At 34.7% G+C, this 27,008-nt stretch overlaps 2 protein-coding genes across 2 annotated transcripts; one reads left to right on the top strand and one right to left on the bottom strand.

Annotated features, from left to right (window-relative positions):
- Positions 1 to 7,841: 7,841 nt before the first annotated feature.
- Positions 7,842 to 15,215, bottom strand: LOC148762382 (uncharacterized). The gene is made up of 3 exons (XM_088806835.1): positions 13,931 to 15,215; positions 8,775 to 8,860; positions 7,842 to 7,947 (listed from the first exon to the last, which is right to left on the bottom strand). Exons 1-2 carry the CDS (start codon positions 15,117 to 15,119, stop codon positions 8,814 to 8,816), a joined length of 1,236 nt encoding a protein of 411 aa, XP_088662961.1. The 5' UTR covers positions 15,120 to 15,215; the 3' UTR covers positions 7,842 to 7,947; positions 8,775 to 8,813.
- A 3,968-nt stretch (positions 15,216 to 19,183) lies between these two features.
- Positions 19,184 to 25,012, top strand: LOC18598205 (uncharacterized). Its single transcript, XM_018122477.2, has 11 exons — positions 19,184 to 19,506; positions 19,656 to 19,750; positions 20,115 to 20,172; positions 20,793 to 20,984; positions 21,204 to 21,280; positions 21,496 to 21,578; positions 21,722 to 21,773; positions 23,651 to 23,719; positions 24,037 to 24,123; positions 24,269 to 24,333; positions 24,410 to 25,012. The coding sequence occupies exons 1-11, from the start codon at positions 19,371 to 19,373 to the stop codon at positions 24,510 to 24,512; spliced, it is 1,017 nt and encodes a 338-aa protein (XP_017977966.2). The 5' UTR covers positions 19,184 to 19,370; the 3' UTR covers positions 24,513 to 25,012.
- The last annotated feature ends 1,996 nt before the right edge of the window (positions 25,013 to 27,008 follow it).

Genomic DNA, 27,008 nt, shown 5'->3' with positions numbered 1-27,008 from the left:
TGACATTATAATTATTTTACAAAACAGGGTTTGACAATAAATATGATAAATCAACAAATAGATTCAGATCATACAAATGATCAACAACTCAATAAGATGGTTTGGAAGGAACCCAAAAAACTTTATTATCTAAAAATTACAACACCAAACATAGAAGAAAAACCTACTTTTCAAAACAAATATAATGCCAGTACTACCTACGAATGGAATATTGATGAGATGTTTGAATAAAACATTCTTAGTATCCTTCAACAAATGATAATGGTATTAAACGTGTATAAAACCCAAAATCAAACATGTCAAATTATATATCGTTCAAATTATAGATGATTCGGAATATGATGAAGAGCAAACTTCAGCATACTCTAACAAAACCACCAACTTAGCTGAAGACGATGACTAAATCAGCTCAAGAAAGAGGTATAGTATCGGTAGCAAACCAACAACAGATCTCCAAGAAAGAAGTGTTGGCAACACAAAAAAGCTCCAAGAATAAATAAAAGCCTTAAAAGACTTAAAAGAATCAAGTTAGAAAATGTGTCCGCAAGGAATCAAAATAATGAAGTGTTGTAGAATTATCCAAAGGTGTTATGGAGGAATCTATGAGGACTATTACAGATGAATCTCAAAACATTTTATAAAAGATCCTTCACTCCTTAAAGACAGAAATTCAAAATTGTTATTAAAACTAAAACGTAAAAAATTAACATATTTTAAGTGGCACAAAGATATATTCATGACAAGGGTCATGTAGAGGTCTGATAACCAACAACCCTTCTGGAAAAAAAATTTTTAGTAGAATTTCTTAGATTTTTAAGAGAAAAAGTTAATAACCAAATAAAAGAATCATCTCTTATGAAAATCTTACATATAGTGAACTTATTAACTTGACCCAAAAAAAAAAGATTAAAAATCTGTCGAGACTTAAAATTTCAAAAACAATTGAAAAAAGAAATATATTTATGTAAGAAAAAATTAGGATCATTATGCCACCAATTTGACATCAAACACGAACCTTCTTCTTCAAAAACTTGTTGTCCTGCAAAACCAAAATAAAAGAAATATAGGAAATCTACCCTAGATTATTATAAAAAACCAAAATCCAAAAAAAAGGAAAGAAAAACAAAAACAAAAGATAGTAAACAGAACTGATAAAATAATAAAATGCTACAAATGTGGTAAATTTGGTCACACCTAAAAATTTTGCAAAGTTAATAGAAAGATCAATGTGCTTTATCTTGATGAAGAAATTGAACAAAAAATTAATGAAATCCTATTAGAATCAACAACATCAGATCATGGGATAATGGAAAGCACATATGAATTTCAAGTGGATGAATTACAAACAACTTTCCAATCTTTGACAAATAATGAAAGACAAATTAATGTTCTAACAAAAGATCAAGAACCTATGATCGAAATCCATGATAAAATTCAAGACTTGACACTTAAAAGAGAATAGCTTGAGAAATTAAAAACTTCAATAAACAGAAACCAGAAAGACCAACAATGTAAAACCAGAAACAAATGTATAATATAAGAGATATCATATTGAACAAATATGGATCTTCAAAACCTAAGCAAATAACAAATCTAGAATTACAAATAGAAATTAAACAAATAAAATTAAAAATTTCCAAACTTAGGAATGAACAAAAAGAAATAAAAAACCAAATGAAAAGTTTGCAACAGTCAAAAATTTAAATGCAAAATTCTTCAGATTCAAAAATGGAACTAGAAGACTCATAAGAATATATAATGATTGTCACGACCCCATCGAGCCCGTGACAACCGCCGCGACGTCTCAATCGACATTCATTACCGGAATGTCAACTAGAACCCCGCAAAGCTTTAATATCAGCTTCTCATTTTCCCTGTGGGTAACTGTTTCCAAATACCACATTCTAAAACATTTAAACTGTTTCAAACTTAAACAAATAAAATAATAATTTCCATCTCATAGGGGTATTTTGGTCATTTATCCCAAAAATCTCAAAATCATCTAAAAATATAGTATGTAAGTGGAAAACACATATTTCATAATCAAAAATAATTTTGGATGTCTAAAACATTCATTTAAAATGGAATTATGACTGTCATAATAAAATAAAAATATTAAATAAAATATTCAATTTTCACATAAAACGATATTTTAAGAACACTGCATAAATAATTTTTATAGCGTAAAAGCAAAATAAATTATTACATACTGTAATACAGATAACCAAAGTATAAAATTTAATTTACAGTGACACGTAGGCCCACGAATGACCAAAAGTATCAAAAGAAATGAACCTACAGTCTTTGGATGTGGCAAGTTCAACTGTAATCCTCGCCGATATCAGTTATCTACAATCTATTCTGAGCCTGAAATGGTTGAAAATGAGGGTGGTGAGATTATAAAATCCCAGTGAGTAAACAAACATCACTCAAAATACCTAAAGTCGAGTAAAAGGAGACTATTAAAACATTTCATCAAACTGTAATTTATCATCTTTCAACTTATTTCAACCAAATGAAATCAATTTATTTACAACAAGTAATCAGTATGGCTTTTGAATTTCTTAAAAAACTTGGCTTATGCCAAAAATTATTATCATACTCAGTTATCTGGGATACCTTGGCCGAGGGCTATCCTAACTGAGTCTGCCAAGACTATTAGAAAGTCGTGTTTTTATTTTGAAAATATAGTTGTTCCTTGGCGTTGGCCGAGTTCCCCTTCACGTGGTGGTTTGGCGTGAAGTGAACTTTAAAGTTATACCTCAGGAGTTACCCTACTCGCCTCTCCAATCGAGGTAAAAATATAACAAGATTCCGTACCCCTCTAATAGGCTAGTCCACAGAACTCAGCCCACTGCAGTAGGTCAAACCCACCATACAATAAAATTTTGACAGCATGTCAGGGCTAATATATTACTATCCAGCCTGCAAGGGTAAAATAAAGTAATTCATACAATTCATAAAAAACACAGCCCAGCCAGTCATGCCAATACAATAACATAAGTCGTTAATTCAATTTTAAATTTACAACATATCAGTGGTCTCCAATTACTCTATTTTCAAAATCGTTATTTCGTTTTAAGACAATTTATAAAATATTTTCATTTAAACTCATTTTGTTTACAAAACATAAAAATTTACCATTTGAACTCATTTTCATAAAATTTACCAAAATCGAATAAAAACATACTTTAGATAATTAAAATGATGGTAAGGTTACTCACCGTGTCTAGAGTGGGGATTTTCGAAATACTCAGACTATTGGTCCTCGGGTGCAATTCCCTTGCCTTTATCGGAGGACTCACCACCTTGACACAGTACAAAATCGAGAAATTCACCACATTGGTACTAAATTGAAATTAAACTAATTTAGACTACTAATGCTTGATATGGAATGCAAATATGTCTAAATTTTTGCCTAAATGCGGTGTTAGCCTATTTCGATCTTTTACTCGATAAATCGATATACGCGTCTATTTAAACTCCAAATTAATTTTTTTCAGTTTCTATACCTCAATTGCACCCAAATTGACTTAATGTCCCTCAGTGTGGTGCAAATTATCAATCTCGATAGCAAATTACGAAAATACCCCTAGTGGGTAAAAATTTATATTTTTTGCTCCGAAAATTCCCATTATTTTTCTAGGCTCATAATTCATCATTATTCATCATAATTCTTCAAATAAACATCAAGATCAGCAGCCAATATTCCCCTAGAAAATTTGGCATAATGGGTTTCAATGGGAGAAAATTATATCTCTAGCTTATTTTTGCTATATTTCAATATAACTTAACTAAAATCACTTAATTCAATTAAAATCAACCAAAAATCAAGCTCAAAACTCATCCATGGAGGTTTGGCCAGCATGGGTGTCCATACCCACTTTCTAATTTTGCATGGAAATGAGAAAAAAATGCATGGGTAGTGAAAATCACAAGGAAAATCAATGAAATTTACCTTTTCAATGCTTGATTTCTTAATTTCTCTTGATTTTCCCCAAATTTTCAGGTAGGGTTCTTATTTGTTTTTTTTTTCCTTTTCTCCCCTGGTTTGGACAGCTGAAGAAGATGAGAATACTGGAATTTTTACCTTTTTAAAGGCTAAAATAATATAATATTATTTTATTCATTTTTTTAATGTTTTATTAATTCCTTAAATTCTAGCCATCCATTTGTTTCCAAATTTTCACCATACACTTGTCCCACATATCCATAACTTAGATAAAATTCTCAGACTTATCCAAAGTCTTGGTGGAGTAATTTTTGAAATTTATACTTTTGCCCCCATAAAAGTCAAAAATTACATTTTTGCCCCAAAAACTGAAAAATTGCCCATAGACATATTTTTCATCCCTTATACTCATACCAATCTCCAATTTGTCAAATTTGATCTAAATTCTCTCAAAATCTCAAATTTTGTCCGCGGGTGGTAAAATTACGATTTTGCCCCTACACTCTAGAAATCACTGGAATTAAACTTTTTCACTGCCAAACCCTCAAATTATACTCCAATAAGTCAAATGGGGCCAAAAAAATTTTCGTTTCCAAAAATTCCCATTGTGTCCCTAGGTGGCAAGTGACTATTTTGCCCCTGGACAGTAAAAATTTCGGTTTGACTCTAAATTGATCCTCGAACTCCAAATCACCATATTAAACCATTCTGGGACTTTAATATTCTTAATTTCATTTTAAATTCTCTATTTGATCTAGTTCGAGGCTTAAATTAACTTAATTGTACCATTTAGTACATTGTCGTCTTTTAACGATTTTTCTTTCAGGGCTTTCCAAGTATGCAAGCATATTGTCAATCATATGAATGACATGGAAAGTATTTTATAAGGTCGGGCTTGACAATGATTCTCACAGAAGTATCAATTCAAAGATACTTCATAAGATTACACCTTTTAACAAATAATGAATTTTAGTTAAAAGCAATAGCACTTTTTGATACAGGTGTAGACAAAAATTGTATCAAGGAAGCAATAATTTCGGCTAAATATTATTCAAATGCACCATTAGAATTTCAAAGAATAATGAACGACATCTTCAATCTTTATTCCCAATTTACGATAGTTTATATAAATGATGTTCTAGCATTTTTAGAAAATTTAGAAAAGCTTTTCAAACATCTCAATATTTCTATCAAAATCATTAATCAAAATGGCCTTGTAGTGTCCAAATAAAAAATAAGCTTATTTCAAACCAAAGTCAGATTTCTAGGGAATTATGTGACCTAAGGAACCATTCCCCCTATGAAAGGTCAATATTTTTTTCAAAAAAATTATCTGATGAAATCATAAATAAAACCCAATTTTAAAGGTTACTAGAAGCCTCAATTATATCATGGATTTCTATCTAGGTCTTAGCAAAATATTCAAGCCCCTAAATGATAGGCTCGAGAAAAATCCAAATCTTTGGAACCAAATTCATACCAATGTCATCTGATAGATTAAAACTCAAATAAAAGTGTTACCCTGCCTACATTTAGCAAACCTCAGTTCTCCAAAGATAGTAGAAATTGATGCCTTAAAGATAGGTTATGGTGAGATCCTCAAACAAGTTAAAACAATATGGAACAAGTAGTTCAATTCACCTCTAGGCATTGGACGCTTACTCAACAAAACTATAGTACTATCAAAAAAGAAATTTATTAATTGTTTTATGTAGTACGAAATTTTGAAGTGATTTGCGTAACCAAAAATTTCTCTTACTCATTGATTATAAATCAACAAAAGAAGTTTTACAAAAACATGTTCAAAACATTACATCAAAACAAATTTTTGCTAGATGGCAAACAATTTTAAGCATATATGATTTTGATATTAAATACATAAAAAGAGATTCTAACTCTTTACCTGATTTTCTCACCAGAGAGTTTCTTCAAAATGCCCTCAAAATTGAGAGATAGAGAAAAAGCAAAAAAGGAGGATACTCCCACTAAAAAACCAATAAAGTCATGGTACGATATATGTACACAAGATTAAAAAGAATAAGCATCGGACTCTTCATCCAAAAGTCCTGAAGTCTATCAAGATGCTAAGGATCCAAATGCTAATAATTTTAACAATTATATAAAATATTTTTACATAAATACATTGAATATGTACCAAGTTTTATACCATCAAATTATGGATTTACTCATCATAGCTAACTACCATGAATGACAAATGTGCACTAAATTTTGATGACTGTTATTGCCAAAAAGAATAATCCCCGACGAAATAATAATGACTAAAAATACATGCATTGTGGAAGCCTTGTTTCCCCCATGCTTCTTAAAGTAAAGCTTTCTATTAAATTTGAGGAACTCTGCATGTCGGTCAATTACCTTTTTTACAGTCCAACAACATATTTGGTTGAGGGGAATGGCTATATTATCGATCAAATCAGTCATTTGGTTCATGAAAATGGCCATTTTTTAAGGGACCAGAATAGGCATTACTAAGACCCCCTCAATAATGTCTATGCCAAGCCAGTGGGAATAAGAAAAAAAATTTGACGAAATTACCTCCTTACAATGTAAAAAATTACCTTCTTATATAAGTTCAAACCTATTCTTTTTTCTCTCTTCCTCACTCCTCTTTACAACAACCATATTTTTTGTTTTCCTTCTCTTCTTCATTCTTTCTCTTTAAAGCAGCTAAGCAACCCCATTTATGGCTCTATTTTCTCTCTCTTCCTCACACCTTTTCTCTTTAAAAGAGCCCCATTATGTATTTCAGTTTTTTTGGATTTGGTGAAGTAAAGAAAGAAAACATGGAATTGAGTCAATGATTTATTATGTACATTCAAGAAAAAATTGAAAATGACTTGCAAATGGAAGATTGCATGAATCATGAAATATTAATGTCAAATTTGGTTAAAACCAGATTCAGGTTCTGTTAACAGCCCATATGAGATTATATGATTTGTTTTTAATAGAATTTCATATTGAATGTTTGAACCTAGAAAGACAATGAGATAAAATATAGACAAAAAAAATTGATTGCCATCACATATATTCAACCTAGAAAAGCCATGACAAGAAATCCAACTTTCCATTTGCCAAAGGACAGGAAAGAAAAGGTTGATATAATGAAGTTAGTCGACATATTACAAAATGAGGAATTTGGAAAAAGGGTAATACATCCAGAATATTATGCTTTGCTCCCTGATTAAAGATATAGATTTGTTTTATTATTGTTTTGATGATAATAGAAATGGAAATTGGTATTGTTTTAGTTATTTAAAGTAGGATTTTTTAATTGTTTTATTTTATATTATTTAAATATTTGAAGGGTATTTTGGTCATTTACTTATTCTTTAGTTATTTTTAAACTATTTTTGTCACGACCCGGAACCTCCCTCAGGCCCATGACAATCGCCGCGACGTCCCGATTGACACTCATTATCCGGAATGCCAACCGGAACCCCGCAAGGCTTACATATCAGTTTCTTTCCTTTCTTGTGAGCAATCATTGTTAGATATCGAGTCTTTAGAGAATATATACTATTTTAGATAAAAAACAATCAAAATAAAATTTTCGCCACATAGGGGTATTTTGGTCATTTTTTTCTCAAAAATTTCAAAACTGGCTAAAACGTAATATACAAGTACAAAATACATAATTCATATTCAAAATGAGTTTAAAAGTCTAAACTCTTCATTTAAAACGAAATTACGATTATTTGAATAAAATAAGAAAATAAAAGAAATATTAAGGGAAATATTCTATTTTCTTATAAAACAATATTTATAAAGTTATACGTGAATAATTTTTTTAGCGTAAAAGCTAAATAAATTTATACATACTGAAATACAGTAAGCCAAAATATTTAATTTAATTTACAATAACCAGAGGGCCCCCGAATAAACAAAAGTAAAGAGGACTGTGAACCTACGGTTTGGAAAATACAGATCCAATAGTAGTCCTCGATGAGATCAGCTATCTACAGTCTATACTGAACCTGAAATGGGTGGAAAGGAGTTGGGTGAGATTTTGCAATCCCAATGAGTAAACAGACATTATCATAAATATCTAAAGGCGAGTAAAATGGAGGCAAGTTTAAACAATAAATTTCAACCCATTTCATAATGTTTTCAATTTATTTCTTAAACCATAAAATATTTGTAATTTACCAAAACAATTGTTAAGGCTTATGTCTTTTATTAAAATAAGGCTCAAGCCAAAACTAATCCTCGGGGATACCTTGGCCGAGGCATCTAACCGAGTCCGCCAAGGGTGTTAAAATATTCACACGTGAAACACATTTTTATTTTTAAAACCAGCCGTTCCTTGGCGTTGGCCGAGTTACACATTCACGTGGGGGTTCGACGTGAAGTGAACTCTAATACTACCCCAGGAGTTACCCTCCTCGCCTCTACAACCGGAGTAACTATATAACTGGGTTTACCGTGCCCCTCTAATAGGCAGTCCACGGAAACCCGTCACTGCAGTGACTAACCCACCAATTTTAATAAAATTTCGACAGTATAACGTGGCTTTTATTTATTTATCCAGCCTGCATAGTAAAACAACTTACATAAATTTCTCAATGCATTCACAAAATATAGCCACATATACTCATTTCGCATAAGCCATTCCTAGGAAAATATATATTTTTCAAGTCAATTTGTAGCCTCCAATTACTCAATTTCATAATCAATACAATATATTTTTATTTATCACATTTATTCCTAAAACATCAAAAATCCCGTTTTCATTTCATAAAATACATAAAGGGCATTTAAAAATAAACTCTAGATAATTTACAATAATAATAAGTTTACTCACCGTTTGTACAAAATAAAAGCTTTCTAAGCGCCCCGATCACTACTCGTCGGGTACGACTTCTTTGCCTTTTCCAGAAGGCTCTCCTCCTAGACACATTACAAAAATTTACACAATTCATCACATTGATGCTAAATCACTATATAATTAACTTAAATCCTATACTAATGCATGGTATGAAATGCAATAGCCTAAAACGGCTTAAATGCGGTATTAACCTATTTTTGGCACTTTGCCCGATAAATTGCTAACGCGCTCCATTTTAGCTCTAAATCATCTCATTCTCTCTCCAACATTTCTAACCATTAAATATCAGCCAATAACCTTCTAAAAACAACAAAATCAGCTCACTCCCTTCCTTGGAAAATTCGACCAAAAATGGGACATTAACTCGGTAAATTTTCTACTTTGTTTTTCTATCACGTTTAATCGTTTTTCATCATTTCTCTTCATTTTCCTTAGAATAAAATCAATTCATCATCATTGTACAGCATTGAGCATTCAGCCAAGAGTGGGTATTGTGAAAATTTACTGATTTCTTGCCCAATTTAATTTCTAAACACATTTAACTAACTAAAACTATCAATTTAACTAAAAATCAAAACCTAAAAATTTCAATTTCTCTCTCCTAGAATTTCGTCCAGCCCTTGATATCACTTTTTGATCTCTCTCCTCAAGCATGCTAAATGGAAATAAAGGCATAGGAAAGGTAGAAATCAAGCTAAAATCGAAAAATCTTACCGTTAGACGCTTAAACGGTCGAAAACCGCGAATTTCTCTTTGAATTTTCTTGTTTCTCTTTGGTTTTTCTTTTCTTCTTCCTTTCCTCTCTATTTCCTCTGTTTTTCTTCCTTATGGCCGGCCAGCACTCAAAATTTGGGTTTAAATGGCTGACTTTTCATTAAAATAATATTATTTCATTAAAAAATACCATGTGTCACTTTCCCATTGGCCCATTTTTAAAATTTCATCCATTTGTTTCCAAATTTTCACCATACACTTGTCTCATATATTCATAGCTTAGATAAAATTCTCAGACTCATCCAAAGTCTCGGTGGAGTAATTTTTGCAATTTACACTTTTGCCCCCGTAAAAGTCAAAAATTACATTTTTACCCCAAAAATTGAAAAATTGCCCATAGACATATTTTTCATCCCTTATACTCATACCATTCTCCAATTTGTCAAATTTGATCTAAATTCTCTCAAAATCTCAAATTTTGTCCATGGATGGCAAAATTACGATTTTGCCCCTACACTCCAAAAATCACCAGAATTAAACTTTTTCACTTCCTATCATTAAATTATACTCCAAATAGTTAATCTTGGTCAAAATTTTCACTCCATGATCAAATTATTATCTTAGGTGGCAAAATGACGATTTTGCCCTTGAATATCAAAATTTCTAATTTTACCCCAAATGAACCCTCGAACTCCGAACAATCATTTTTAGTCATTCCTGAACTATAAAATATTAAATTTCATCCTACAATTCCTATTTGAACTAGTTCGAGGTTAAATCAACTCAAGTGTACCGTTAGGTACGATATCGGGTTTCGTCTTTTCTTATTTGCTTTCCTAGCATAATAACATGCTACTCAATGCATGTATGTCATGACATGTATTTATAGGGTAGGGTTTTACAATTCTACCTCCCTTAAAATAAAATTTTGACCTCAAAATTTCACTTACCAGATTCGACAAATAGATGCGGGTATTGGTTCCTCATCTGATGCTCTACTTCCCATGTCATTTCCTCCATTCGAGCATTTTTCCACAATACTTTGACCATTGAAATACTCTTGTTTCTCAGTACTCGATCCTTTCGATCCAAGATACTCACAGGTTGTACCTCGAACTTCAAATCGTCATGCAACTCGATCGGAGGTGCTTCGAGGACGTGAGAGGGATCTGGTATATATTTCTTAAGCATGGAGACATGGAAAACGTTGTGGATCCGATCTAACTCTGGAGGTAATTCTAACCGATAAGCCACTGGTCCAATCCTTTCAATTATTCGGAATGGTCCAATATATCTCGGGTTGAGCTTTCCCCTCTTCGCAAATCGAATCACACCTTTCATTATCCAATAAAACACCATAATTTATCATGATAGTATAATCAATAAGATTTAATACTTCAAAGTATTCAAATTATTACCTTTCCAAGGAGAAACCTTAAGAAAAACTTTATCATCGATCTCAAACTCCAAGTCTTTTCTCCGTTTATCTGCATAGCTCTTCTGCCTATCCTGGGCTACCTTTAGCCTCTCTCGTATAACCTTGATCTTGTCATTAGTTAGCTCGATCAATTCCACACTCACTAACTTCCTTTCACCTACTTCATCCCAACAGAGCGGAGTTCGGCACTTCCTTCCATACAAAGCCTCGTATGGTGCCATCCCAATACTAGACTGAAAACTGTTATTATACGCGAACTCCACCAATGGCAAATGTCTGTCCCAACTCCCAATAAAGTCAATGACACAAGCCCGTAACATATCCTCCAAGGTCTGGATAGTCCTTTCTGACTGACCATCCGTCTGTGGGTGAAAAGCAGTGCTAAATTTCAATTTGGTTCCAAGAGCTTCTTGAAATTTCGGCCAGAATCGAGAAGTGAATAGAGGATCTCGATCTGACACTATAGAAACGGGAACTCCATGTAGCCTCACAATCTCATCTATATAGAGCTGAGCCAGCTTCTCAATAGAGTATGTACTATGGACAGCTAAAAAGTGAGCGGACTTAGTCAACCGATCTACGATCACCCAAATCGCATCATTTCCCCTTTGTGTCCGCGGCAATCCCAAAACAAAATCCATAGTTACATGCTCCCATTTCCACTCGGGAACAGGTAAAGACTGAAGTGTACCTGCTGGCCTCTGATGCTCCGCCTTAACTTGCTAACATACGAGACACTTTGCTACGAATTCTGCTACGTCTCGCTTCATACCCGGCCACCAATAATTCTCCCTGATAGTCCTATACATCTTGGTGCTTCCGGGATGTAATGCATAAGCAGATGAATGAGCTTCTTCCATGATCGCCTGTCTCAACTGGTTTCCCTCAGGAACACAAACTCGATCTTTAAACATCAAGACGTTATCCTCTCCAAATCTGAACTCACTAACTCCTCCATCGGTCAGTTTTTGAATTTCTTTTCTTAACTCATCATCAGCCCTCTGAATGTCCTTGATCTGATTAAGTAACGAAGGTCGCACAATGAAGTTTGCCAATAAGGATCCATCCTCACCATTTCTCAACTGGACCCCAAGAGATTTCATCTCTATTAATGCTGGAAAATAACAACTCTGAAGTGCTGCTAAAGACGATGAAGACTTACGACTTAAGGCATCAGCTACAACGTTCGCCTTCCCCGGATGATAGTCTATCACCAAGTCATAATCTTTTATCAACTCCAACCATCGCCTTTGCCTCAAATTAAGCTCCTTTTGGGTGAGCAAATATTTTAAACTCTTATGATCCGTAAATATCCGACAATGCTCACCATACAAGTAATGCCTCCAGATTTTTAAAGCAAACACCACTGCTGCTAACTCTAAATCATGGGTAGGGTAATTTGCTTCATGCCTCTTTAGCTGTCTAGAAGCATAAGCCACAACTTTTTCATCCTGCATCAATACGCACCCTAACCCCAACTTTGAGGCATCACTATATACTACAAATCCCTTACCATTAACAGGAAGTGTTAAAACGGGAGCGGAGGTTAACCTGTTCTTTAGCTCCTGAAATCGATTCTCACAAACATCATCCCACACAAACTTAACTCCCTTACGAGTTAGACGGGTCAAAGGAGCTGCTATTAAGGAAAACCCCTGAACAAACCTCCGATAATAACCGGCTAATCCGAGGAAACTACGAATCTCCGTCACTGTCTTAGGTTGCTCCCATTGTAAAATTGCCTCTACTTTCTTAGGATCAACATATATTCCAGTTCTCGATACTACGTGTCCCAAGAATACCACTTCCTGTAACCAAAACTCACACTTCGAAAACTTTGCATACAACTGTCTTTCCCTCAAAGTTTGTAATACTATACGCAAGTGGGCAGCGTGCTCATCATTATCTCTCGAGTAAACCAGTATGTCATCAATGAACACAATAACAAACTTGTCCAGGTAAGGGTGGAACACCCTATTCATGAGATCCATAAAAGCTGCCGGTGCGTTAGTTAACCCGAAAGGCATGACCAAGAACTCATAATGACCGTACCGAGTCCTGAACGCTGTCTTGGGTACATCCTGTTCTTTAATCCTCAACTGATGATACCCAGACCTTAGATCAACCTTGGAAAACACTGTAGCTCCCTGTAATTGATCGAAAAGATCATCAATCCTCGGTAACGGATACTTGTTCTTAATGGTCATTCTGTTAAGCTGTCGGTAATCGATACATAACCGAAGTGTACCGTCTTTCTTTTTCACAAATAAAACCGGTGCTCCCCACGGAGATATACTAGGGCGTATAAAACCCTTGTCCACCAACTCTTGCAATTGTACTTTCAACTCCTTCAACTCTGCCGGAGCCATTCTATATGGAGGGATAGAAATAGGTGCGGTACCCGAAAGTAAATCAATAGGGAACTCAAGCTCTCGATCAGGAGGCAGTCCCGGTAAATCATCAGGAAATACATCAGGAAACTCACTTACTATCGGGACATCCTCTAACTTAGGTTCCCCCTTTGAAGTATCAATCACGTATGCCAAATAAGTCGAATACCCTTTCTGCACTAATTTCGAAGCTTTGATGGCCGAGATTACACAGGACGGTAATACTCGACGTTTTCCTACAAACACAATCTCTGCTCCCTCCGAATTTCGGAGAATAACTTCCTTTCGGAAACAATCCACGTTCGCCCGATGTGCAGTTAACCAGTCCATACCCAATATTAGATCAAAATCTAAGATCTCTAGAGGAATTAAGTCACCCCTAAATTCTTCCTCGCCTACCCTTACCCCACAGTCTCTATAACAACTGTTTCTAACTAGCTTTTCTCCTAAAGGGGTGTGAATTACAATTTCTTCCTCTAATGGTGACAAGTTTCTATCAGCAATTGATGCAAATGTGGTGCTCACATAAGACCTATCCGAGCCAGAATCTATCAAAACATAAGCATCTTTATCAAATAAAGACATAGTACCTGTCACTGCTCCAGGTCGGACTTGTGCTTCATCTTCCGTCACAGCGAAAACTCTTGTCGAGGTACGAGTCTGTGGTCTCGAAGGTGGATGTGCCGGGGTATTACTCTCCACACCGGACCGTATGGCTACTCCCTGTCTCGGTGGCAACCCAGAAGAATCTCTCCTCTGTATATCAGTGCGAGCTGGTGAAGATGATGCAACTACCGTGGCTCGTCCTAACCGTGGGCAATTACTCCTAATATGACCCGTTTGTCCACATTGGAAACATCTTGTTGGCTCTCTACATAGCCCACTATGATAATTCCCACAATTTCTGCATCTGTCAGAACCTCCGAAACTCTTCCCAGAACCAGTCATAGCAGATCTGCTAAACCTCGAAGGTCTCTGTTGTGATGGTGGAAATGGAGGTCGAGGAGATGTCACGGAAACAGAAGTAGTACTCCCTGAAATCGCTGAGTCCTTGCCTCTTTTTACTGGCTGACTAGAAGACATACCAGGATTCCTCCTTTTTGCAAACTCAGTCCGAATCCTCCTATTCTCAGTCGCGAGCTTCTCAGCTCGTAAAGCCATCTGTACCACCTCCTTATGCGGCTCCCTACCAGTCACTGTCATCCGCTCTCTAATCTCATTACGGAGCCCTTCCTCGAAATAACTGGCCTGATCCTGCTCAGATTTCACCAGATCCGGCACATATAACATCAACTCGTTAAAACGAGTCTCGTACTCCTCTACAATTAGATTTCTCTGTTTCAAACTCAAAAATTCTCTCTTCTTTTCTTTCTGATGGAAATAAGTGAAATACTGACCATCGAATTCCCTGAGAAAATCAGACCATGTCTGAGGAGTAGCGGAACGGGACTTCACCGAATTCCACCAAGTACGAGCCCTCTTCTCTAATAATCTCGTAGCCACCATCAGCTTCATGTCGTCGTCTAATCTCATATCAGAGAGAGTCTCTGAAACCTGATTAATCCAGTCCTTTGCCACCGTGGCATCCAACTCACCCGTGAAAGATACACAACCCAATTGCCTAGCCTCCTTCAGCTTCTTGGAAATGGATACATCCTGTACTGGTGGTGGAACTAAAGGAGTAGTTGGAGGCACTACAGGTGGAACTTGACCAGTCTGAGCTTGACAAGCCATTGCTGCAAAGAAAGCTGCCAATGCTTGTGCTGCCTCAGTAGGCATGGCGGGAATACCCGTAGGTGGCTGAGGAGATGGAGGATGTGGAGGACTATCGGCCTGCTCAGCAGCAGGTGCTGCCCGAATGGTAGATGCAGCTGATTCCTCCTCTACTATATTTGGCTGATGACGTTGGGAACAACCTTTTCCCCTCCCAACCGATCTAGTGAGAGGTGGACGTCCGCGTCGAGGAGGCATTGTAATCTATAAAAAAAATACGAGCAAGTTTAGGTAACCTTAAGCTCTATATGCAGATGCATGCATTCTATTCAACCTAACCTAACTTAACTTAATCCGGGGCCACACTGATATTGTAAATTTTTAAAACAACTTTAAAACTAAAAACTTTGATCTTTAAAACCAAAAGCTCTGATACCAATAGAATTGTCACGACCCGGAACCTCCCTCAGGCCCATGACAATCGCCGCGACGTCTCGATTGACACTCATTATCCGGAATGCCAACCGGAACCCCGCAAGGCTTACATATCAGTTTCTTTCCTTTCTTGTGAGCAATCATTGTTAGATATCGAGTCTTTAGAGAATATATACTATTTTAGATCAAAAACAATCAAAATAAAATTTTCGCCACATATGGGTATTTTGGTCATTTTTTTCTCAAAAATTTCAAAACTGGCTAAAACGTAATATACAAGTACAAAATACATAATTCATATTCAAAATGAGTTTAAAAGTCTAAACTCTTCATTTAAAACGAAATTACGATTATTTGAATAAAATAAGAAAATAAAAGAAATATTAAGGGAAATATTCTATTTTCTTATAAAACAATATTTATAAAGTTATACGTGAATAATTTTTTTAGCGTAAAAGCTAAATAAATTTATACATACTGAAATACAGTAAGCCAAAATATTTAATTTAATTTACAATAACCAGAGGGCCCCCGAATAAACAAAAGTAAAGAGGACTGTGAACCTACGGTTTGGAAAATGCAGATCCAATAGTAGTCCTCGATGAGATCAGCTATCTACAGTCTATACTGAACCTGAAATGGGTGGAAAGGAGTTGGGTGAGATTTTGCAATCCCAATGAGTAAACAGACATTATCATAAATATCTAAAGGCGAGTAAAATGGAGGCAAGTTTAAACAATAAATTTCAACCCATTGCATAATGTTTTCAATTTATTTCTTAAACCATAAAATATTTGTAATTTACCAAAACAATTGTTAAGGCTTATGTCTTTTATTAAAACAAGGCTCAAGCCAAAACTAATCCTCGGGGATACCTTGGCCGAGGCATCTAACCGAGTCCGCCAAGGGTGTTAAAATATTCACACGTGAAACACATTTTTATTTTTAAAACCAGCCGTTCCTTGGCGTTGGCCGAGTTACACATTCACGTGGGGGTTCGACGTGAAGTGAACTCTAATACTACCCCAGGAGTTACCCTCCTCGCCTCTACAACCGGAGTAACTATATAACTGGGTTTATCGTGCCCCTCTAATAGGCAGTCCACGGAAACCCGTCACTGCAGTGACTAACCCACCAATTTTAATAAAATTTCGACAGTATAACGTGGCTTTTATTTATTTATCCAGCCTGCATAGTAAAACAACTTACATAAATTTCCCAATGCATTCACAAAATATAGCCACATATACTCATTTCGCATAAGCCATTCCTAGGAAAATATATATTTTTCAAGTCAATTTGTAGCCTCCAATTACTCAATTTCATAATCAATACAATATATTTTTATTTATCACATTTATTCCTAAAACATCAAAAATCCCGTTTTCATTTCATAAAATACATAAAGGGCATTTAAAAATAAACTCTAGATAATTTACAATAATAATAAGTTTACTCACCGTTTGTACAAAATAAAAGCTTTCTAAGCGCCCCGATCACTACTCGTCGGGTACGACTTCTTTGCCTTTTCCGGAAGGCTCTCCTCCTAGACACATTACAAAAATTTACACAATTCATCACATTGATGCTAAATCACTATATAATTAACTTAAATCCTATACTAATGCATGGTATGAAATGCAATAGCCTAAAACGGCTTAAATGCGGTATTAACCTATTTTTGGCACTTTGCCCGATAAATTGCTAACGCGCTCCATTTTAGCTCTAAATCATCCCATTCTCTCTCCAACATTTCTAACCATTAAATATCAGCCAATAACCTTCTAAAAACAACAAAATCAGCTCACTCCCTTCCTTGGAAAATTCGACCAAAAATGGGACATTAACTCGGTAAATTTTCTACTTTGTTTTTCTATCACGTTTAATCGTTTTTCATCATTTCTCTTCATTTTCCTTAGAATAAAATCAATTCATCATCATTGTACAGCATTGAGCATTCAGCCAAGAGTGGGTATTGTGAAAATTTACTGATTTCTTGCCCAATTTAATTTCTAAACACATTTAACTAACTAAAACTATCAATTTAACTAAAAATCAAAACCTAAAAATTTCAATTTCTCTCTCCTAGAATTTCGTCCAACCCTTGATATCACTTTTTGATCTCTCTCCTCAAGCATGCTAAATGGAAATAAAGGCATAGGAAAGGTAGAAATCAAGCTAAAATCGAAAAATCTTACCGTTAGACGCTTAAACGGTCGAAAACCGTGAATTTCTCTTTGAATTTTCTTGTTTCTCTTTGGTTTTTCTTTTCTTCTTCCTTTCCTCTCTATTTCCTCTGTTTTTCTTCCTTATGGCCGGCCAGCACTCAAAATTTGGGTTTAAATGGCTGACTTTTCATTAAAATAATATTATTTCATTAAAAATGCCATGTGTCACTTTCCCATTGGCCCATTTTTAAAATTTCATCCATTTGTTTCCAAATTTTCACCATACACTTGTCTCATATATTCATAGCTTAGATAAAATTCTCAGACTCATCCAAAGTCTCGGTGGAGTAATTTTTGGAATTTACACTTTTGCCCCCGTAAAAGTCAAAAATTACATTTTTACCCCAAAAATTGAAAAATTGCCCATAGACATATTTTTCATCCCTTATACTCATACCATTCTCCAATTTCTCAAATTTGATCTAAATTCTCTTAAAATCTCAAATTTTGTCCATGGATGGCAAAATTACGATTTTGCCCCTACACTCCAAAAATCACCAGAATTAAACTTTTTCACTTCCTATCATTAAATTATACTCCAAATAGTTAATCTTGATCAAAATTTTCACTCCATGATCAAATTATTATCTTAGGTGGCAAAATGACGATTTTGCCTTTGAATATCAAAATTTCTAATTTTACCCCAAATGAACCCTCGAACTCCGAACAATCATTTTTAGTCATTCCTGAACTATAAAATATTAAATTTCATCCTACAATTCCTATTTGAACTAGTTCGAGGTTAAATCAACTCAAGTGTACCGTTAGGTACGATATCGGGTTTCGTCTTTTCTTATTTGCTTTCCTAGCATAATAACATGCTACTCAATGCATGTATGTCATGACATGTATTTATAGGGTCGGGTTTTACAATTTTTGCCAGCAAAATATTATAATAAGTTATAATAATAATAATTCCTAATCTTTAAAAAAAATAATAACTCTTATTTGATTCTAATGTTATAAATCAAATTACATAATAGTTTTTTTTTTATTTTTAGAAATAATTATTTTATTTCTTCCCTATGTCCTTTGGCGCATCAAACATATCTCAATATTTGGTATCAATATAATAATATTAAACAATAATGAAAAAAATGATTGTTACGAATTGTTGCATATCTAATATTAAAAATTAATCACAACTCTCCAAATTATATATTAATCATATTAGCGATGATATGTATGATAACAAACTTTTATTTTTGTGAAAATATTACTGTTATGTTAGCATTGTATCATTTAGTATACATCACTATTGATAACTTCGTATCAATTGAACGTGCAAATATAATCTGAAAAGATCTTGCTTCCTGCTCAGAAATCCAAATTCTTGTCAGTGACAGTGTCACGTGGTGCAACCACGGTAACTTTCAACTAACAACGGTAACAGTTGGGTGAGGCAGCTCTCTCTCGAACCTATTAAGAACGTGCTCTCAGGCTCCCAAACTCCAAGGAACCCAAGAATGGTAGCTAAGATGCAGATCTCTGCATGTGGAACTGAAAAAAATCAGCTTTTTAATCCGTTGATGTAACATCATTTTTCTTATGCTTTCACGGCCAGGACAGTAACCCAACTAACCTACTTTGACTATTTCTTTCCTTTTGAGCTTCAAGCTTTTTAGAGAACTTGGCTCAAACAAATTTTGAGAAAATGAGCTGGAGTGCTGCAGGCAGCTGGTTCAAAAGCCATGTAACATTGCACAATTTGTACAGACTTTTTCTGGGTCAAGTTGTTTCCTTTGTTCTTGCACTTATGAGCTTTACTTCGTCCTTAATAGCCAGTCTCGGTAAAGTCAACTAAACCCCAGTACTTTAGATTCCATGGTCTTTGTTCTGCTTTTGTTAACTTTTAGATTCCATTTTTGGTTTTGGGAGGTTCACATAAATTTGGCATTTACATTCTTGTATGCTAATGTTTATTGTGGTATTTGTTTAGGTGTTGATGCGCCTATCACTCAGTCTTCCTTCACTTACCTCACTTTGGCTGTGGTTTATGGTAGCATCTTGCTGTACAGGGGTCAAAAGCTGAGGGTAATCATCTATTAATCACTTATCAACTCCACTAATCAAATGGATGCTATTACATATTCATTTCTCTGGTTACTGAATATTGTCATTGTATGACAAAATAGACTAGAGTAATTTTAATTGTTTATTTATTTATTTGGGGAAGAAAGAAACAGAAAACCATCCCAACTGATTTCTCTTTTTTTTTTGGCTTGTTTGACATTTCATTGTGCAAACGATAAAGGTACTGGTAATATGCATTAATATATTACATACAGCAACCTGTTTTTTTATTTATTTTTAAAATTCTGTTGTTCTTAGTTTAAACCTTTAAATAGTAATCAAGCTGAGAATTGATGAAGAAACTTGAATCCTGTTCTGTTTGCAGATTCCTTGGTATTGGTATCTCGCCCTCGGCTTTGTTGATGTCCAAGGAAATTACCTCGGTGAGTACTAGACTACTAGTTGTTCACATCTCATATTCTCTCAAAATACATACATGCTATGGCCTATGGCCTTAGTAGTGCATGAGGGATTAATTTAAGAGGCGAAAAAAATCAGGTAAATATGTGTCTGCAGTCTGCATATAAAATGTGTAAGCTGGGAATTGTAAACTATATGAAGGTCGAGGTGATGGGGATAGATGGCTCATAACTGGTTAGAAATTAGAAATTAATGTGGTAGCTAATAATAATCGAATTATAAGTACTGAGTTGAGTCATGCCATGGAGAGGAAGCTGCATATAAGGAATGGCATGGTATGACTCACAGTCTCAGTTGTAAGTGAGATATCTGTAGGATAATTGGATTGGGAAACTTTTGATTCACACATTGCATCTTCCATCACATATATGTATCAGTGTATGAACTTTTAAGCAAATTATTTTTACTTAAAAGTAATTCACAAAGTTCATCAATAATTCAGAAGTTCAGCTGATTTTGTCGTAGCGCATGTTCTGAATAGAAAAATAATGGTAGAGTGGGGTTTGATTTGGATAGATATTACCTGAATTATACTGAATTGTCAATCACCGCAATGAAGAGCCTTCCTTTTGCTTTTATGCAGTTAATAAAGCATTCCAGTTCTCCTCAATCACTAGTGTGACACTGTTGGACTGCTGGACCGTAGTATGGGCAATTATTCTTACATATATCTTCATAGGCACCAGATATTCTCTATGGCAGTTATTTGGTGCAGCTCTCTGTGTGCTTGGTCTTGGTCTAGTGCTCCTCTCTGATGCTGGGGTGGGTGGTGGAGGTAAAATTCTTTCTACTCTCAGTCTGGTCTCTGTCCATTTTCTGGGTAATGTTCTAAAGTATTAGTTTCGATTGGTGTTTCTTTATGGATGCTTTGATCCGTAATTGGCACATTAATGGAAGCAGTTCTATTTTTCTGCACTTAGGTACTTGTTTCTTTGCACCAATAACTTTAGTAATAATATGATATCTCATTCTCAGTCATATTCCCATTTTTCAGATGGTTCAAAACCTCTTTTGGGAGATGCACTTGTCATTTCTGGCACACTCTTCTTTGCCATGAGCAATGTTGGGGAGGTTGGTTGATCTATGAACTCTTACTCTATCAGTTAATTCTCCAAAGGGCAGTTCTATGTCAGTGGGATAAACCAGGGGAGCTAAGATTTTTCATCTTAGTGATCTGCTTTCTATTTTTCTTATGCAAGACCACTGGTGCCAGATTTGATTTGATCCTTCAAAAGTTACGTTCTTTGATCATTTGACTTCACTTCTTTTTCATTTCTAAATTGCAGGAATTTTGTGTTAAGAAAAAAGACCGTGTTGAAGTGATTTCCATGCTTGGTCTTTTTGGCATGCTAGTGAGTGGTGTGGAGTTGTATCCTTTCTTCTAGGCGGTATAAGATACATATATGAATTTTCAATGCATCTGAAACTCTGCATTCCTCTCAACTATCTTACATGCTATCGTTCTATATACATTAAATATAATATTTGTTTAATTCCATAACCTTCTCTTAGATCCATATTTGAGCTAAGGAGCCTGGAATCAGTAACGTGGTCTACAGATATTGTAAGTAATCTATTCTTGTAGGGTAATCCATTTTCTTGTTTTCAATGCTTTCACAAAATCATGTCTTTAGCCGTAGCTTTTTCCACGTATCAGTTCCTTCTGTTAGGACAAATTTAAGAAGTTAACATACAAACAATTGATTCTTTCTTTTCTTGATGAGTGCTAGTGGAGATTCCTGAAAATGAAGGATATAAAACTTAAATGTATAAAGAATCACATGATTTACAGTTAAATCCAAATCCAATCATGCAGCCACTTGAAAGAGCAATCAGTTTGCTTCATAATGTTTGATGTTATGATATTACCCTCTATTCTTGCTAAAAGACTTAAGCCAGCAACAACTACTTGGAGTAGTGAACTACATTGACTTTAGGGGATGACAAATATTTTTTTTTGAAAGTTGGTGTTTTATTGATAGAAGAGCTAAAATGCCATATTGAGTCTTGAGCTTTATCTGGTAAAAGACTGCTTTTGGCATGAAAGCTAAATACAGAACTTGGAACTGTGACTACAACCCAATCAAAACGACTCAACTCCAGATGCAATCATCCTCAGAACAAAAAGAAGCAGCCCCTAACCAAAAAGAGTTAAGCTGCACCCAAGGAAACATTTGAACCAACCTACCCAAAAGACCAGTAAAAATCGAAAGAAAAAAGAACATCCATATCCAAATCAGGATCCCAGAAAATCCCTGTCATCCTCAGCAGGTGGCACACAGAATGAACCCAAAAAACTTAGAAGAGACACGAGCTTCGGCCTGCTTTATCAGATGTCCCTCCACATTTTCATCAAGCTCTCGTACAGGAGGAAAAACCCCTGCTGCCCTTGCATTCTCATCAAACAGACTGGATTCATCCCTTTTGGTCAAAGATGAGATAGATCCGAGCAACCATTAAGAAGGACTAGATCAGCAGCAGCAAAAGCGAGGCCCACCGAAATCCAGTTTCTGATCAGGTTTTCTCCAACGTCAATGGCGAGGAAGATCGTCAAAATGAAAAGCATCATCAACTCAGGAAATTGGGAAAGACAAACAGTGAAACCCAAGACAAGAGGAAAGGAAAAGCCTCCAAAGCACAGGAAAGGATAGGACAAATGACTCAAACTGGAAAAACGAGACGAAAGCAAAACTCCTCCGGATTCAAACTGGCTCGGGGATTTCATGAGACAAAACAAAACAAACCGTGGAAAATTAAAGTAAACAAAATAGAAAAAACAAAGGGAAAAAAAAAAGGCGATAACAAGGAGAAAGAAGCATCAGAAAACCCCCGAGGCAGACGCAGACAGACAATATTCAACCAAATCAAACACAAGAAGGAAATTGAACCAAACTGAAGGAGAAAACGAGGACGATCAAAAACAGCGAAAAGAGAGGAATATCAAAACATAACCATCGAGGCCAAAATCCACATACTAGACAAGACGCACAAGGTAGCAAAAAAGAGAAAAAAAACAACCTTGACACAGGAAGAGAAACGCAAGCAAAGTTCCCAAAGTCCCAAAAAAACAGCAATCAAAAAACAAACATCCAAAAGGGAAGAGGAATTTATCATTATTCCTTTTTTTTTCTTTTCATTTTTCTCCTTCTTTCTTTCTTTTTCACTTTTCTTTCTTTTTTTCCATCAGAAAATAATACAGAGTTGAGGGGATGACAAATATTAATGAGGAAAAAGAAAAATGCTTGATCTAGTGCAGCAATAATTAACTGTATATAATGTTGCATTTGGCACTCAAGCTTCAAATGGGATTGAAAAGGAAAGGCATTGTGATTTAGCCATTGCATTGTAGGTGTCCTAGATGATTGTTCCCATTATTTCATTTCCAAATACATGCTCTTTTATTCTGCCAAAATGTCATTTTATGTTATTTTTTATTTTCAGATGCTAGCCGGAATCGGATACACCTTGTCAGGTTTCATGTTCTACACAATCACGCCCTTCGTTCTCAAGGTGAATTTCTTTCTTATTTAAACTGATTAGCTTTGCAGCCATGTCCTTTCCAATGAATTCTAAACAACGTGAATGTAATGGTTCAGTGGATAATACTTGACATCATGTGAAGTTTATTTAGGAATGTGTATTTCTTTCCACTGTAATCATCATCTTTTTCATCATCCCATTCTCATGGCTATATGAAGGGAAAAGACGACAGCTGATCTAATAATGCAACTACAAATAAATAATGAAGCTGCCTCTACATTTAGAGATGACCTTCTATAAGAAACATCCATGGTTACAGTCACTAATGGGAGGTATTTTACTTGCAGTTGAGTGGGGCCACAATGTTTAATCTCTCTCTGCTCACGTCTGATATGTGGGCAGTTGTCGTTCGCATCCTTTTCTATCAGCAGCAGGTATTGTTTTCAAATTGATTCCCCGCTGATTCTGGATTATGAATTATTGGAATTAATGCACTTCTATAACTATCGTGTAAGCATAATGCCTTTGGTTTCTCTGAAAGTAGTGTCACCTGAAGAAATTTCATGATTCACATTGCAGGTTGATTGGCTATATTTTCTTGCTTTTGCACTTGTAGTCGTTGGACTCGTCATCTATTCAACGACGTAAGTTTAATCCTTGTAAAACATTAACTTGTTTCATCATATGCAAAATAACCCTTGTCATTGTTTTTTCTGATAGTGAGAAGGATCCTGTCCCTGCACCACTTCTCGAGGATGCGAACCACAGTGTACAATACCAAGTGCTTAACGATGAAAATATGCCATCTAGGGACGAGTCTTAGCTTCATGAGGGATCGAGGAAAAGGAGCTGCTTGTGGCAGTGTTGGGAGCTCTATGTCCCAAGACTGCCATGGTAAACTTTGAACCTTGGAAAGTCAAAACCAATCAAAATCTTATTGCCCCATAGTTATGCCTCATGCAACTCCCATGCCTCCCTTCTTTTTGCTTTTTCCGCCTGCAGTATACTTGTGTGGCTGTTTGAAGTTTGATTTTCCATCTTTTATTCTTCCTATCGTTTTTTTCCCTTAGAATCTCTCTATCAACCGCAAGAGGAGCTTCAGTTTGGAAAGATAAAGAGAAGTATTTATAATCCTCGTCCGCAAGGCTCATGGTGGTGGATGATTTCCTTCAGTGACAAGACCAAACTTTATTTCTAGCTACCTGCAAAATATGTTGTCCCTTGATGTAATGAACTTGGTAAATCAAACCCATATATACAATTTGACATATTCACTGTATTTCCATGGATAAAGGTTTATTTTAATTATTTTATTTCAGTCAATCTCCTTTGTTCATAATTTTTCTTCAATTGATTGGAGAATTTCTAATAGGTTCCCCCATTTTCTATTGGTGACAAACGGAAATATGTAATCTCCTTTGCAAATGCCATTGAACCATGACGGATGGTTTAAAGCTAAAACTAACACATTTCCTATCTACAATTTGGCTACTAGGATTAGACTGATGGGGAGAAGGATGTCATACGATGAGCAGGGCGGAACTAGAGTATTTATGAGGGAGGGTCAAATAGAAAGTGATTTTAAACAGTTAAAGAGAATTTTATATATAATTCAATTATACTTATTTAAAAAATTAAATAAAATTCAAAAAATATTTGACACACAACAAATGTACATTAATAGTAATGATGGTATCATTTATATATATGACTGTATGAAACTATAAAATGAGTCTCTCTCACTCTTTGCGTGCAATAGTGGAAAAGAAAATAATTTTTCAAATTTAAATAAATTACCTCCTTACTTTATATGTTCTAACTATCCTCTTATTTTCTATTTACCTCTTAAATTGTTAATTAATATATTGGGTTATTAGATTGAATTATTGAGATATAATATATTATGATAGATTATTAGGTTAGACTGTTAAGATATAACATGTTATAATAGATTTAGATTTATATTAAAACTTAATAGGTTTGGATTAGTATACTCATTTTTTAAAAAAATTTGATAGGCTTAATATATTAATTTATAATTTATTTGTTGGGCTTAACTAGTAATATGCTAACCATAATGACTCTAATTTTATCAAACACTTTGAAAAATAAAACTAATTATTAAATAAAAAATATTTTGAAAGCCATTAAAAATATATATAATAAATAAAATTGCATTGAAACTAATTATTAAATAAAATACTATTTTGAAAGCTTTTAAAAATATATACAATAAATAAATTTGTATTGAAAGAAATATAATTATTTTATTCTATTAATTTATATGTATGTCCTTGTTACTTAAAGTTTGCAACATGCATGCTAGAATGAATTGATTATTCTGAATATAAAATTATATGTTGATGAAATTCTAAACAATAGTGTAACACTACAATTTATATTTGAAAATTACATAATAATTGTAAAGCCCGACCTTATAAAATACTATTCATGACATACATGTGATGATAGCATGATTGCATGCTAGGAGAGTCCCGAAAAATTTACAAAAGTCGGTATTGTACCTAGAGGTACAACAAAGTTTATTTAATCCTCGAGCTAGATCAAATAGGAATTTTAAGGTGAGATTAAGAGTTTCACAGTTCATGGATGACTTAAAATGGTAATTTGGAGTTTGAGGATCAATTTGGAGTCAAATCGAAATTTTCACTAACTAGGGGCAAAATGGTCATTTGCCACCTAGGGACAAAATGAGAATTTTAGAAAAGATTTTTTTGACCCCATTTGACTTATTAGAGTATAATTTGACTTATTGAAGTATGATTTGAGGTTTAGAAGTGAAAAATTTTAATTTCGGTATAATTTGGAGTATAGGGGTAAAATGGTAATTTTGCCACCTCAGGGGCAAAATTGTAATTTTCCACCACCAGGATATTTTTTTCAGCACATGGTCTTCCTTTGTCTTCATCTTTGACCCTTGACTAAACATGTGGTGGAGATAAAATGTTTAAATTTTTAAAATTTTAAAAACGGGCCAATGACATGATGCCATGTGTCATGCCTTTATTAATTTATTATTTTCCTTTTTAAAAGGCACAAAATCAGCCCATCTTCCACCCCATGGCCGGCCAAACCAGCAAGAAGAGAGAGAAAACAAAAAAAAACCCTAGAGAGAGAAAATCAAAGAAAAAGTGTGAATTTTCAAGGAAATTAAGTGAAAAAGGTGAGTTTTTTCTATTAAGCTTGAGTTTTCTTATTCCCAAGCATTTCTCTTTATTTTCCATGATTAAATTACATGTTTTCATGATGAATTCAATTCTGAAAAAATGGGTTAGGAGAGAGAAAGTTGTTGGATTTA

Source organism: Theobroma cacao, chromosome 5 (assembly GCF_053813885.1).
Source record: "Theobroma cacao isolate CCN51 chromosome 5, ASM5381388v1, whole genome shotgun sequence".
NCBI lineage: Eukaryota > Viridiplantae > Streptophyta > Magnoliopsida > Malvales > Malvaceae > Theobroma > Theobroma cacao.
Note: the sequence above shows the minus strand (reverse complement) of the source record. Positions and strands in the feature narration are given on the sequence as shown.

Coding starts and splice junctions, on each gene's coding strand:
- LOC148762382 (XM_088806835.1), bottom strand. CDS start 15,119: ATGCCTACTGAGGCAGCACAAGCATTGGCAGCTTTCTTTGCAGCAATG. Junction 8,861..13,930: donor CCGACCTGGAGCAGTGACAG/GTACTATGTCTT, acceptor TAATGTGTCTAG/GAGGAGAGCCTTCTGGAAAA.
- LOC18598205 (XM_018122477.2), top strand. CDS start 19,371: ATGAGCTGGAGTGCTGCAGGCAGCTGGTTCAAAAGCCATGTAACATTG. Junction 19,751..20,114: donor ACAGGGGTCAAAAGCTGAGG/GTAATCATCTAT, acceptor TTCTGTTTGCAG/ATTCCTTGGTATTGGTATCT. Junction 24,334..24,409: donor CTCGTCATCTATTCAACGAC/GTAAGTTTAATC, acceptor TTTTTCTGATAG/TGAGAAGGATCCTGTCCCTG.